General features: G+C 51.3%; 1 protein-coding gene across 1 annotated transcript in view; it reads right to left on the minus strand.

Annotated features, from left to right (window-relative positions):
* PLCB3 (phospholipase C beta 3) overlaps positions 1-15,751 on the minus strand; it is a 184,782-nt gene that overhangs the window by 15,303 nt on the left and 153,728 nt on the right. The window contains exons 23-24 of the mRNA XM_075326633.1: positions 1,732-1,836; positions 1,467-1,555 (exon numbers count right to left, since the gene is read on the minus strand). Coding sequence (XP_075182748.1) covers positions 1,467-1,555; positions 1,732-1,836 — 194 coding nt within the window. The remainder of the gene's footprint in view (positions 1-1,466; positions 1,556-1,731; positions 1,837-15,751) is intronic.

A 15,751-nucleotide genomic window follows, 5' to 3' on the forward strand; every position in this document is an offset into this window, starting at 1 on the left:
TGAATTTTCTTTATGACTATCCATTGGATAGGTGATAATTAGGGATGATCGAATACCTCAAATATTTGGCTTCGCGAATACTTGCCGAATAGGTCATCGCTATTCGCGAATATTCGATGCGCAATGTAAGTCTATGGGAACCCCGAACAACAACTATTCAGAACTATTCAGGCATCCCATAGATTTACATTACGCATCGAATATTCGCATAGCAGCGACCTATTCGTCGAATATTTGCAAAGACGAATATTTGAGGTATTCGATCATCCCTAGTGATACGGTAATCTGTTGACGTGGGCAGTGTCGGACTGGCTACCGGAGAAACTGCCAGTAATACCAGTCCTGGCCTCTGTTACCTGCATTGAACTTCTGAGCTATCATCGGAGCTCCGGAGTGCAGCCTGGACTGAACTGCGAGCGCCGACTGATTCCTCGGTGATTGCAGTTCAGTTTATAACAGCTGCAGACAGGCCGGGCTGCAATCAGGAGCTCAGGTGACAGCTCCGAAGTTCAATGCAGGTAATCGAGGCCAGGACTGGTATTACTGCCAGTTTCTCCGGTAGCCAGACCGACTCTGGACGTGGAAATCTTAGGGGCCCTTTGCACACTACGACATCGCAAGCCGATGCTGCGATGCCGATCGCGATAGTCCCCGCCCCCGTCGCAGCTGCGATATCTTGTGATAGCAGCTTCACATGCACTCACCTGCCCTGCGACATCGCTCTGGCCGGCGACCCACCTCCTTCCTAAGGGGGCGGGTCGTGTGGTGTCACAGCGACGTCACACGGCAGGCGGCCAATAGAAGCGGAGGGGCGGAGATGAGCGGGACGTAAACTTCCCGCCCACCTCCTTCCTTCCGCAATGCAGACGGGACACAGGTAGGAGACGTTCCACGCTCCTGCGGCTTCATACACAGCGATGTGTGCTGCCGCAGGAACGAGGTACAACATCGTACAGTAGCTGCAGCCAAAATAATGAAAATGACCGACACTACACCGATGATACGATACCGACGCTTTTGCGCTCGGTAATCGTAGTTAAAACGATTTACACACTACAATGTCGAGAGCAACGCCGGAAGTGGGTCACTTTCGATTTGACCCCACCGACATCGCACCTGCAATGTCGTAGTGTGCAAAGGGCCCCTTACTGTTTGGACACGCACCAATCGTCAATATTCGAATGTATGCTTGACTGCCTCTCCAATTATTCCCTAAGGGACTGTGCTCGACTTTTTCCGGCGGCCCCATTATGAATGGAGCAGGATAGGCACTTGACCTGCTGCGCAATTTGGTAACCGTGATAAAAGTTCCCCCATCTATTTATCGGTGCAAATCCCAGTGTTCGGACCCCACCCATCAGCAAGTTATCACATATCCAGTGTGTAGGTGATACGTTTATTTCCATCGGACAATCACTTTAAGCCACTTAAATCAGTATGTCCTTGGATCTTGCGGTGCACCGTACCTCGCTTTCTCCAATCAGAGCCGCGAGCCTCTTCGCCCTCTCGTCCAGGCTGACATGTTGGATGGGGTTAATCAGAGCCCTGATGTACTCTACATGGCATAAAAAATAACAATTAATTAAAAAATATCCGAAAACAACGGGTTATAATGGTATAACTACGTGTGACACAGATAAAAGGGCAATGATTTTCTTTCCCAGAATGGTAAATTAGTACGGATAAAGACACATATTACAAGAATGGCAGCTGGAATCCGTCATCACTGACCTTGGTGGTCATCGGGGATGTAATCATTGGCTTCAGTGTATACAAGAAGAGCCGGGAGACACAGAGGCTGATTAATCTCATTCCTGAGACAGATGTAGTGATAACCTGGTAAGAAAAAGAAGGATTGATCACACGATTATCCGTATCTCGGTGAGAACACCGGCTAAGCTCCAGGGTCTTCGTACACATGAAACGAGCACCGATCGAGGACATGGTGCGAGCTTAACATTCATAAAGACAAGAATCTATAAAGGAACAAGAATCCAATTCCAATTTTTTTTTTTATCAGATATTTCGTCCTTCTTCCTTTCTTGTCTGCAGATGCAGTTTACGTGAGATATAGTTTGTTTAGTCAACTGGAAAGAAACGATCTGTGGCAGATTGTTCAATCACTACCTACAATGATTGGGAACATTGGCAACATATAACGATTTATTACATAATTGCCAAGTAAAAACTCCCTTAATGGTTTGCTCCATACAAGTCCTTATAATTTTATGACCAGCTTATATTATCAGCAGAAAAGGTGTAAAGCGTTTGGAAACCTTTTTTGCCTTTTCTCCGCAGTCATGTAAATGAAGGGAATTTTGTATACTTACCGTAAATTCCTTTTCTTCTAGCTCCAATTGGGAGACCCAGCCAATTGGTGTATAGCTACTGCCTCCGGAGGCCACACAAAGTATTACACTCAAAAGTGTAAGGCCCCTCCCCTTCTGGCTATACACCCCCAGTGGGATCACTGGCTCACCAGTTTAGTGCAAAAGCAAGAAGGAGGAAAGCCAATAACTGGTTTAAAGACCAATTCAATCCGAAGAAACATCGGAGAACTGCAACCATTCACATGAACAACATGTGTACCGAAAAAAACCCCTAAGAAAACAGGGCGGGCGCTGGGTCTCCCAATTGGAGCTAGAAGAAAAGGAATTTACGGTAAGTATACAAAATTCCCTTCTTCTTTGTCGCTCCATTGGGAGACCCAGACAATTGGGATGTCCAAAAGCAGTCCCTGGGTGGGTAAAAGAATACCTCGTGGTAGGGCTGTCAAACAGCCCTTTCGTACAGGTGGGCAACCGCCGCCTGAAGGACTTGTCTACCTAGGCTGGCGTCTGCTGAAGCATAGGTATGCACCTGATAATGCTTGGTAAAAGTGTGCAGACTCGACCAGGTAGGTGCCTGGCACACCTGCTGAGCCGTAGCCTGGTGCCGTAATGCCCAGGACTCACCCACGGCTCTGGTAGAATGGGCATTAAGCCCTGAGGGAACCAGGAGCCTAGCAGAACGGTAGGTTTCAAGAATTGGTTCCTTGATCCACCGAGTCAGGGTGGATTTGGAAGCTTGCGACCCTTTACGCTGACCAGCGACAAGGACAAAGAGTGCATCCGGGCGGCACAGGAGTGCCGTGCGGGAATGTAGATCCTGAGTGCTCTCACCAGATCCAACAGATGCAAATCCTTTTCAAATTGATGGACTGGATGAGGACACAAAGAAGGTAAAGTGATATCTTGATTGAGATGAAAGTGGGATACCACCTTAGGGAGAAAGTCCGGAATCGGACGCCGAACCCCCTTGTCCTGGTGAAGACCAGGAATGGAGATTTGCATGACAGCGCTGCTAGCTCGGACACTCTCTGAAGAGACGTGACCGCTACTAGAAAGGCCACTTTCTGTGAAATACGGAAAGGGAAACAACTTTCAAAAGCTCGAAAGGCGGCTTCAAGAGAGTCATTAGAACCTTGTTCGGACTCCAGAGCTCTAATGGCCGCTTGTACGGAGTGATGAGAAGACAAATTCCCTGCAGGAACGTGCATACCTGCGGAAGTCGGCTAGGCGTTTCTGAAAAGAAGGGAATTTTGTTTACTTACCGTAAATTCCTTTTCTTCTAGCTCCAATTGGGAGACCCAGACAGTGGGTGTATAGCTACTGCCTCTGGAGGCCGCACAAAGAACTACACTTAAAAGTGTAAGGCCCCTCCCCTTCTGGCTATACACCCTCCCGTAGGAGTACGGATTCCTCAGTTTTAGTACCAAAGCAAGAAGGAGGAAAGCCAATAACAGTTTCAAAAACAAATTCAATCCGATAACAAGATCGGAGAACTTAAGAAACAACATGAACAACATGTGCACCCGAAAAACGAAACCCTAAGAACAAATAGGGCGGGTGCTGGGTCTCCCAATTGGAGCTAGAAGAAAAGGAATTTACGGTAAGTAAACAAAATTCCCTTCTTCTTTTTCGCTCCTAATTGGGAGACCCAGACAGTGGGACGTCCAAAAGCAGTCCCTGGGTGGGTAAAAAGATACCACATGAACGGGCTGTCAGACAGCCCTTTCCTACAGGTGGGCCACCGCCGCCTGAAGGACCTGTCTACCTAGGCTGGCATCTGCCGAAGCGTAGGTATGCACTTGATAGTGTTTGGTAAACGTGTGCAGACTCGACCAGGTAGCCGCCTGGCACACCTGCTGAGCCGTAGCCTGATGCCGCAATGCCCAGGACGCACCCACGGCTCTGGTAGAATGGGCCTTCAGTCCAGATGGAATCGGAAGCCCAGCAGAACGGTATGTGTGAAGAATTGGTTCCTTGATCCACCGCGCCAGGGTGGATTTGGAAGCTTGCGATCCCTTATGCTGACCAGCGACTAGGACAAAGAGCGCATCAGAACGGCGTAGAGACGCCGTGCGAGAAATGTAAATCCTGAGTGCTCTCACCAGGTCCAACAGATGTAAACCTTTTTCAAATTGGTGAACTGGATGCGGACACAAAGATGGCAAAGTGATATCCTGATTGAGATGAAAGGAAGAAACCACCTTGGGAGAAAACTCTGGAATTGGACGCAGTACTACCTTGTCTTGGTGAAACACCAGGAAGGGAGATTTGCAAGATAACGCCGCTAGCTCGGACACTCTTCGAAGAGACGTGACCGCCACAAGAAAAACTACTTTTTGTGAAAGCCGAGAAAGGGAAACCTCTTTCAAAGGCTCGAAAGGCGGCTTCTGGAGAGCAATGAGAACCTTGTTTAGATCCCAGGGTTCCAATGGCCGTCTGTAAGGAGGAACGATATGACAAACTCCTTGGAGAAACGTGCGTACTTTAGAAAGCCGTGCCAAGCGCTTCTGAAAGAATACGGATAGCGCGGAGACTTGACCCTTAAGAGAGCTAAGCGACAAACCTTTTTCCAACCCAGACTGCAGGAAGGAAAGAAAAATTGGCAATGCAAATGGCCAGGGAGAAAACCCTTGAGCCAAGCACCAAGCTAAGAATATCTTCCACGTCCTGTGATAGATCTTAGCTGAGGATGGTTTTCTAGCCTGTCTCATTGTGGCAACAACTTCATGAGATAAACCTGAGGCCGCTAGGATCCAGGACTCAATGGCCACACAGTCAGGTTCAGGGCCGCAGAATTCAGATGGAAAAACGGCCCTTGAGACAGCAAATCTGGACGGTCTGGTAGTGCCCACGGTTGGCCTACCGTGAGATGCCACAGATCCGGGTACCACGACCTTCTTGGCCAGTCTGGAGCGACGAGAATGGCTCGATGGCAGTCGGACCTGATTTTCCGGAGAACTCTGGGTAACAATGCTAGAGGTGGGAACACATAGGGGAGTCGGAATTGCGACCAATCCTGAACCAAGGCGTCTGCCGCCAGCGCTCGGTGATCGTGAGACCGTGCCATGAAAACTGGGACCTTGTTGTTGTGCCGTGACGCCATCAGATCGACGTCCGGCGTCCCCCAGCGGCAACAGATCTGCTGAAACACGTCCGGGTGAAGGGACCATTCTCCTGCGTCCATGCCCTGGCGACTGAGAAAGTCTGCTTCCCAGTTTTCCACGCCTGGGATGTGAACTGCGGATATGGTGGACGCTTTGCTTTCCACCCACGTCAAAATCCGCCGGACTTCCTGAAAGGCTTGGCGACTGCGTGTTCCCCCTTGGTGGTTGATGTACGCCACCGCCGTGGAATTGTCCGACTGAATCCGAATCTGCTTGCCTTCCAGCCATTGTTGGAAGGCTCGCAGAGCAAGATAGATTGCTCTGATTTCCAGAACATTGATCTGCAGGGTGGACTCTTCCTGAGTCCACGTCCCCTGAGCCCTGTGGTGGAGAAACACCGCTCCCCACCCTGATAGGCTCGCATCCGTCGTGACCACTGCCCAGGACGGGGGAAGGAACGACTTTCCCTGTGACAATGAGGTGGGGAGAAGCCACCAACGCAGAGAGTCCTTGGCAGTCTGAGAGAGGGAGACAGTCCTGTCGAGGGACGTCGATTTCCCATCCCATTGGCGTAGAATGTCCCATTGTAGAGGGCGCAGATGAAACTGCGCGAACGGGACCGCCTCCATTGCTGCTACCATCTTTCCTAGGAAATGCATGAGGCGCCTCAGTGAGTGCGACTGGCTCTGAAGGAGAGATTGCACTCCTGTCCGTAGCGAACACTGCTTGTCCAGTGGAAGCTTCACTATCGCTGAGAGAGTATGAAACTCCATGCCAAGATAAGTCAGAGATTGGGTCGGGGTTAGATGAGACTTTGGAAAGTTGATAATCCACCCGAAACTCTGGAGAGTGTCTAGTGCCACCTTCAGACTGTATTGGCATGCCTCTTGAGAGGGTGCCTTTATAAGCAGGTCGTCTAGATACGGGATGACCGAGTGACCTTGCGAGTGCAGAACAGCTACTACTGCTGCCATGACCTTGGTGAAGACCCGGGGGGCTGTTGCCAGACCGAAAGGTAACGCTACGAACTGCAGGTGTTCGTCGTGTATGACGAAGCGTAGGAAACGCTGATGCTCTGGCGCAATCGGCACGTGGAGATACGCATCTTTGATATCTATTGATGCTGGAAAATCTCCTTGAGACATTGAGGCTATGACGGAGCGTAGGGATTCCATCCGGAACCTCCTGACTTTTACGTGTCTGTTGAGCAACTTTAGATCCAGGACGGGTCGATACGATCCGTCCTTTTTTGGGACCACAAACAGATTGGAGTAAAAACCGTGACCTTGTTCCTGAAGAGGGACGGAGGTCACCACTCCTTCCGCCTTTAGAGCGGCCACCGCCTGCAACAGAGCATCGGCTCGGTCTGGTGGTGGAGAAGTTCTGAAGAAACGAGTTGGCGGACGAGAACTGAACTCTATCCTGTACCCGTGAGACAGAATATCCCTCACCCAACGGTCTTTGACGCGTGACAGCCAAATGTCGCCAAAGTGGGAAAGCCTCCCACCGACCGAGGGTGTGGGAATCGGAGACTGCAAGTCAGGAGGACGCCGTCTTGGCAACGGTTCCTCCGGCTGTCCTTTTTGGGCGTGACTGAGACCTCCAAGAATCTGAGCGTCTCTGGTCTTTTTGAGTCTTTTTTGACGAGGCGAATTGGGACCTGCCCGGTCCTCGAAAGGACCGATAACCAGACTGACCCTTCCTCTGTTGGGGTTTGTTTTGTCTGTGTTGCGGTAAGGATGAGTCCTTACCCTTGGAGTGTTTGATGATTTCATCCAAACGCTCTCCAAACAATCGGTCACGAGAAAAAGGCAAATTGGTTAAGCACTTCTTGGAATGAGAATCTGCCTTCCAATGTCTCAACCACAGGGCCCTACGCAAAACAACGGAGTTGGCTGACGCCACTGCCGTGCGGCTTGTAGCGTCAAGAACAGCATTAATCGCGTACGACGCGAATGCCGCCATTTGCGAGGTCAATGGTGCTACCTGCGGGGCAAATGCACGTGTGACTGAGTCGACTTGCACAAGCCCGGCTGAGATAGCTTGGAGTGCCCATACGGCAGCAAAAGATGGCGCTAACGACGCTCCAATCGCTTCATAGATGGATTTCAGCCAGAGCTCCATCTGTCTGTCAGTGGCATCTTTAAGTGCCGCTCCATCTTCAACTGCAACCAAGGATCTAGCTGCAAGCCTGGAAATTGGAGGATCCACTTTTGGACACTGGGTCCAACCCTTGACCACCTCAGGGGGAAAAGGATAGCGTGTATCTTTAAGCCGTTTAGAAAAACGCCTTTCCGGATAAGCGTGGGGTTTCTGGATTGCGTCTCTAAAGTCAGCGTGGTCCAGAAAAGTGCTTAATGTACGCTTAGGATATCTGAAATGGATTCTCTCGTGCTGCGAAGCTGACTCCTCTACAAGAGGAGCTGGTGGGGAAATATTTAACATCTTATTGATGGACGCTATAAGATCATTAACTATGGCGTCACCATCTGGTGTATCTAGATTGAGAGCGGTCCCAGGATCAGAATCCTGATCAGTTACGTCCGCCTCATCACCCATAGATTCATCTCGCTGGGATCCTGACCATTGAGATGAATGTGAAGGCCCCTCATAGCGAGCCCGCTTAGGTTGCCTGGGGCCATCGTCCGAGTCAGAGTCTTCACCCTGAGGTGTATGTGCCCGTCCCGGAGCTTGGAGGTAATTCAGCTGAGGGGGACCAGGGGGCAATGATTGCACAGTGTCCGTGGCCTGAAGTACAGGCCTAGCTCGCAATGTGTCAAGAATTTGTGACATAGTGAGAGACATTCTGTCAGCAAAAGCTGTAAACTCAGTTCCTGTCACCTGGACAGCATTCACAGGTGGTACACCCTGGGTCACGTCCAGCAGAGGTCCCGACTGTGCAAGTGCCGCAGGGGCCGAGCACTGCACACAATGGGGGTCAGTGGAGCCTGCCGGTAGAAAAGTCCCACATGCGGTACAGGAAGCATATAATGTCTGTGCCTTGGCACCCTTGCGTTTTGTGGACGACATGCTGTTGGCTCTCTGCAATGTGAGAGAGTCTATAGCCAAAGGGCGACCAGCGCTATGCAGTACAAAGTATTTGCAGGAACAAAATACTAAGATTACTACTGGCACAAGAGGGGGTGAGCCCTGAGGGCTGCTTACCGCCCGCTGAATAGCGGGTAAGAGGCGCAGAATTCCTTGTCTGGGTCTCCCCGGCTCCCCTCTGCAGCTCAGCGTGTCAGCAGGAATGGCTGCCGGCGTCTGTGGAGAGGGGCGGTCCGTGGGAGTTCCCAAACAAAAGTGCGGGAAACAGTGTCCCCTCTGTGCCTATTGTGAGGGCTGGAGTATGTAAAAACGACTCCAGCCCTCAGCGCTGATGCACTGACCAGCGTCCCGCCCCTCTCCTGACTGGCAGGTCTGGGGGCGGGAACGAACGGAACTAGGCCGCAAAAGCCGGGGACTCGAGTTATCAGCGCGGCCGCCGTAAAAGCGCGGCCCGCGCTGAAGTCCCCGGCGCACCACAAGTGCCAGCCGCGCCGCAGTTCCAGCGGCCGGCGCGACCGTTTCCCAAAAGTGTGCCTGCTTCAGCGAAGCTGAATGAGGCCATGGCACAAGCGCCGCAGCGCTGATGTCCCCGGCGCACTACAACACCCAGCATGCTGCGGTGTGAGCGCCAAATGCACGGGGACACAGAGTACCTTGAGGAAGCAGGGCCATGTCCCTGATGTACTCCGCTCCATCCAGCATCTTCTCCAGGGGCTGTAGATGGAGCACGGTCTCAGTGCCTGGAGACCAGTAAATCCCACTTCACCCAGAGCCCTGTAAAAAGGGATGGGGAAGGAATCAGCATGTGGGCTCCAGCCGCCGTACCCGCAATGGGTACCTCAACCTTACAAACACCTCCGACATACAGTGGGGTGAGAAGGGAGCATGCTGGGAGCCCTGTATGGGCCCTCTTTTCTTCCATCCGACATAGTCAGCAGCTGCTGCTGACTAAAAACAATGGAGCTATGCGTGCGTGTCTGACCTCCTTCGCACAAAGCTAAAACTGAGGAATCCGTACTCCTACGGGAGGGTGTATAGCCAGAAGGGGAGGGGCCTTACACTTTTAAGTGTAGTTCTTTGTGCGGCCTCCAGAGGCAGTAGCTATACACCCACTGTCTGGGTCTCCCAATTAGGAGCGAAAAAGAAAATACAGATAGCGCTGAGACTTGTCCCTTAAGGGAGCTGAGCAACCAACTATTTTCCAACCAAGATTGTAGGAAGGAAGGAAAAATAGGCGATGCAAATGGCCAGGGAGAAACTCCTTGAGCAGAGCACCAAGATAAGAATATCTTCCACGATCTGTGGTAGATCTTGGCGGACGTTGGCTTCTTGGCCTGCGTCATGGTGACAACCACTCCTGAGATAATCCTGAAGACGCTAGGATCCAGGACTCAATGGCTACACCGTCATGTTCAGGGCCGCAGAGTTCAGATGGAAAAAAGGGCTTTTGAAACAGCAAGTCTGGTCGGTCTGGTAGTGGCCACGGTTGGCCTACCGTGAGGTACCACAGATCCGGGAACCCCGACCTCCTCGGCCAATCTGCGACCAATGTTGAACTGAGGCGTCCGCCGCCAGAGCTCGATGATCGTGAGATTGTGCTATGAAGCCGGAACAAAGTTCTTGTGCCGTGACGCCATTATGTCGACGTCCGGCATCCCGCAGCGGCGACAGATCTCCTGAAACCCGTCCGGGTGAAGAAACCAGTCCCCTGCGTCCATACCCTGGCGACTGAGGAAGTCTGCTTCCTAGTTTACCACGCCTGGGATGTGAACTGCGGATATGGTGGATGCCGTGTCTTCTACCCACGTTAGAATCCGCCGGACTTCCTGGAAGGCTTGCCGGCTGCGTGTTCTTCCGTGGTGGTTGATGTATGCCACCGCTGTGGAGATATCCGACTGAATTCGGATGTGCTTGCTTTTCAGCCACTGCTGGAAGGCTTGTAGGACAAGATACACTGCTCTGATTTCCAGAACATTGAGCTGAAGGGTGGACTCTTGCTGAATCCACGTACCTTGAGCCCTGTGGCGGAGAAAAAACTGCTCCCCATTCTGATAGACTCGTGCCTGTCGTAACTACCGCCCAGGATGGGGGTAGGAAGGACCTTTTTTCTGACCATGAGGTGGGAAGAAGCCACCACCGTAGGGATTCTTTGGCCGCCTGAGAAGGGGAGACGTCTCTGTCGATGGGCGTCGACTTCCCGTCTCATTGGCGGGGAATGTCCCATTGTAGTGGACGCAGATGAAACTGCGCGAAAGGGACTGCCGCCATTGCTACCATCTTACGTGAGAAGTGCATGAGGCGTCTCAATGTGTGCGACTGATCCTAAGGAGAGATTGCAGCCTTGTCTGTAGTGAACGCTGTTTGTCTAGCGGAAGCTTCACTATCGCTGAGAGAGTATGAAACTCCATGCCTAGATATGTTAGTGATTGGCCCGGGGTCGGATCTGACTTTGAAGAGTTGATGATCCACCCGAAACTCTGGAGAGTCTCCAGCGCAACGTTCGGCTGTGTTGGCATGTTCCTTAAGAGGGTGCCTTGACAAGTAGATCTCCCAAACACGGGATCACAGAGTGACCTTGAGATTGCAGGACTGGTACTACTGCTGGCATGACCTTAGCGAAGACCCGTGGGGCTATCGCCAGCCAGAAGGCAAGGTTACGAACTGAAGGTGTTCGCGTCTTATAACAAAGCGTAGAAACGCTGGAGCTCTGGATCAATCGGCACGTGGGGATAAGCATCCTTGACGTCTATCGATGTTAGGAAATTTCCTTGAAACATTGAGGCGATGACGGAGCGGGGGATTACATCCGGAACCGCCTGGTGTTCACGAGCTGGTTGAGCCGTGTTAGATCCAGAACGGGACGGAAATACTCGTCCTTTCTTGGCATCGCAAATAATTCGGAGTAAAAACCGTGACCTTGTTCCTGAAGAGGAACGGGGGTCACCACTCGTTGTGCCTTTAGAGTGCCCACCGCCTGCAGAAGAGCGTCGGCTCAGTCGGGAGGTGGAGAAGTTCTGAAGAATTGAGTTGGAGGACGAGAACTGAACTCTATCCTGTACCCGTGAGACAGAATGTCTCTCACCCAACGGTCTTTGACCTGTGACAGCTAAATATCGCCAAGGCGGGAGAGCCTGCTACCGACCGAGGATGCGGAGAGAGGAGGCCGCAAGTCATGAGGAAGCCTCTTGGGAGTGGGTTTTCAGGCTGTCTTTTTTGGGCGTGACTGAGCCCGCCAAGAAACTGAGCTCCTCTGATCCTTTTGAGTCCTCTTTGGACGAGGAGAAATGGGACCTGCCCGAGCCTTGAAAAAACCGAAAACCCCGACTGTCCCTTGGTATGTTGGGGTTTGTTTTGTCTGGGCTGAGGTAAGGAAGAATCCTTACTCTTGAACTGTTTAATGATTACATCTCACGCACACTAAACAGTCGGTCAGCAGAACAAGGCAAACTGGTTAAGCCCTTTTTTGGAAGCAGAATCTGCCTTCCATTCAGTTAACACCCAGGCCCTGCGTAAAACCACGGAGTGAGCGGACGCCACTGTCGTACGGGTCGTAGAGTCTAGGACAGCATTAATCGCATATAACGCAAATGCAGACATTTGAGCGGTTAAGGATGACACTTGCGGAACAGATGTACGTGTGACCGTGTCCATCTGTGTAAGACAAGCTGAAGTAGCTTGGGGTGCCTCTACGGCTGCTGGAGCTAACAGCGCGCCGATAGCCTCATAGATGGATTTCGACCAGAGATCCCTCTGTCTGTCAGTGGCATCTTTAAGTGCAGCCCCATCTTCCACTGCAACTATGGATCTAGCTGCAAGCTGGAGATTGGAGGATGCCCCTTGGGACACTGGGTCCAGCCATTGCCCACGTCAGGGGGTAGGGATAACGTGTATCCTCAGCCGTTTGGAGAAGCGCTTAACTGGATAAGTGTGGTGTTCCTGGACTGCCTGTGTAAAGTCAGGGTGGTCAAGGAAAGTATTTAATTTACGCTTGGGATACGTGAATGGAATTTCTCCTGCTATGAAGCTGACTCTTCCACTGGAGGAGCTGGGGGAGAAATAACTAACATTCTATTGATGGACGCTATTAGATTATTGACTATGGCGTCACCATCAGGTGTATCCAGATTGAGAGCGGTCTCAGGATTAGATCTTGAGCAGCTATCTCCGCCACATCACACAGAGAGTCCGCTTGCTGGGACCCTGACTAGTGTGATGAAGTCGATGGCCGCTCATAGTGAGCCTCTCAGACTATCTGGGACTGTCGTCCGTGTCAGAGCCGTCACTCTGGGAAGCACATGACACCCTCGGAGCTCAAAGTTGTTCCCACTGAGGGGGACCATGGATAATGTGAACAGTGGCCATGGATTTGAGAGACTTGTCTGGACTGCAAGGCTTCTAGTATCATAGCCATAGTCTCAGAAAATCTGTCAGTAAATACTGCAGGCTCCGTCCCCATGTCCTGGACGGTTAGCAGAGACTCTGTAGTATACAATGGGGGCTATGTACACTGCCGGCCATATAGCCGTACATGCTGTACCGGCTGCATAGAAAACATGTGCTTCTGCACCTCTGTTTTACACAGACAATATGCTGTTATGTCCTCCGCACAATCAAGGAGGGTATATACAAAAATGCAGCTAAACAGTGCAATGCATAGTGAATAAGCATATATGTATATGTGCACTTCGGCACTAGTGGAGTCAGCCCCACAGGTGCTGGTTAACGCCTGGTCACAGCGGTTGTGTGACTATCCGAATCCCTGCCAGGGATTCCTAAACTTGTCTCTTCTGTCGCTACAGAAAACACTGACAAGAATGGCTGCCGGCGTCCTGTGTAGAGGAGGAAGCCGTGGGCGTGCCTGAGAAAATGCGGGAATCCGGCTTCACAGTGTACACAGTGAGAGGGGTGGAGTATGCAAAGCATACTCCAGCTCTCAGCGCTGCCGGATTCACCGTGCATCCAGTGAGAGGGGTGGAGTATGCAAAGCATACTCCAGCTCTCAGCGCTGCCGTGCTGTGCAGCGTTACGCCCCTACCCTGACTGGCAGGTCTGTGGGCGGAAACGAAGTGAGACTAGGCCGCGCAAGCCGGGGACTCGAGTGATAAGCGCGGCCGGCATATAAGCCTTGGTCGGCGCGGAAGTCCCCGGCGCACCACAAGTCCCAGCCGCGCCCGAAATAAAAATGGCAACGGCGGTTAGCGCGGTAGTCCCCTAATACACTAACACACCCAGCAAGCTGTAGTGTGCGATGGCACTAGTGCGGGCAGCGCCGCCGTCCCTGGCGCACTAACACACCCAGCAATGCTGCCGTGTGTCCGTGCGCGGTCCCCACAGGGACACAGAGTACCTTAACGTAGCAGGGCCATGTCCCTGAGGATACTCCGCTCCATGTCCAGCAGATTCCCAGGAGCTGTGGATGGAGCACGGCCTCAGTGCCTGGAGACCGATAGGATCCCACTTCACCAGAGCCCTCAGGGGGATGGGGAAGGAAAGCAGCATGTGGGCTCCAGCCTCCGTACCCGCAATGGATACCTCAACCTTAACAAACACCCGACAAGAGTGGGGTGAGAAGGGAGCATGCTGGGGGCCCTTTAGTATGGGCCCTCTTTTCTTCCATCCGAAATAGTCAGCAGCTACTGCTGACTAAACAGGAGCTATGCGTGGATGTCTGACCTCCTTCGCACAAAGCACAAAACTGGTGAGCCAGTGATCCCACTGGGGGTGTATAGCCAGAAGGGGAGGGGCCTTACACTTTTGAGTGTAATACTTTGTGTGGCCTCCGGAGGCAGTAGCTATACACCAATTGGCTGGGTCTCCCAATGGAGCGACAAAGAAATTTTGTTTTTAAATCCTCAAAAGTTTCCCTATCGTATTAGCTTTGCAATTGCAGAACCCGGATCTATCATTAGAAAGGGGGCAATAAAGAGCAGATCTACATATAAAAGTGCCAAGAATATCAAGACATAAAAACATGGAGGAGTAAGGACAAAATACTGGACTTGGAATAATTTTTTCCCGACTGACAAGTCAAAAATGCCACCTCAGCCATTTTTAGTGGATACCAAACATTTCACCAGAAGAACCCAACACTAAGGCCCCTTTCACACTGCGTTCCTTGGTCCCGTCGGGCCTTCCGTCTGAACCCCCTGCAAAATGTGTTCCGGACATATGCGCCGACGGGGCCCCTTACTATAATGGGATAGATGGAGGCACCATGTGCTTTGTCGTGCACCATTTTCGGGAGTATACGCTTACTGGAGACGGACACTCAGACATTGTAGACTGCATCTGGGTGTCCGCCTCTGGTAAGCGTATATTCCCGAAAATGGTGCCCGACAGAGCACACGGTGACTCCATCTGCACAATGATAGTCAACGGCCCCGTCAGCGAAAAAGTCCGAAACCCGTTTTGCGGGGGGATTCAGATGGAAGCCCTTACAGGACCCCTGAATGCAGAGAGCAGTAGAGATGGGTTTCAAAGCCGCGCCAATGACCGACAGATCATGATCTGTCTGTCATTGGCGCGGCTTTGAAACCCATCTCTACTGCTCTCTGTTATCTGCCCCGTGGGAACCGCTGCCGTGGTTCGGAATTACATGCTGTTATAGGAGTTGTGATTTTCACAACCCCTATTGGTGAGTAGGTTTGCTCATTTCCTCACCCCGTATATATTGGGGTAAGACCCTATTGCGCTTATTTTTCCACAGTTTTTCTTATAGGACCACTGAATGGAGATCGCAACGCAGTGTGAAAGCGGCCTAACTCTAAATTACGTTGGTAGAAATGGTGAACTGTATTTCGGAAACTGGATTTGGACAGAGGGGGCCTGAGGTCTGTCAAATCAATTAATCTCATTCAAATGTAGAACTTCGAATGCACGATGACCATTAATATACCAGTAAATCCATCAATGAATAGCTTAAAAAAAATGGAGGGATCTCATCTGACCCAGTCTAAAAGCCTCTGTATAAATTAGATAAAAGTGGTCTGAATCTGCCAAATTGACGAGATTGGCCGACCATCTGGGTTCCTCGACATATGATGTTCGGGAAGAGAAGGTTTGGGCAGATGACTTTCAAACCCTATATTCATGTTGGACAAGTCTCTGCCAGAGATGTCTGACATTAGCTTTCTCCTTTCTATCAATCAAAGACACAAGATTACTAGGATAAAAGTGGTCCGAACTTGCCAAATTGGCGGGACTGGTCAACCATCTGATGTGGGGGGTCACCCGACAGATGATGTTACAGAAAAGCAAGTTTGGGCGGAT

The sequence above is a fragment of the Anomaloglossus baeobatrachus genome, chromosome 10, assembly GCF_048569485.1.
Source record: "Anomaloglossus baeobatrachus isolate aAnoBae1 chromosome 10, aAnoBae1.hap1, whole genome shotgun sequence".
In the NCBI taxonomy this organism is placed as follows: Eukaryota; Metazoa; Chordata; class Amphibia; order Anura; family Aromobatidae; genus Anomaloglossus; species Anomaloglossus baeobatrachus.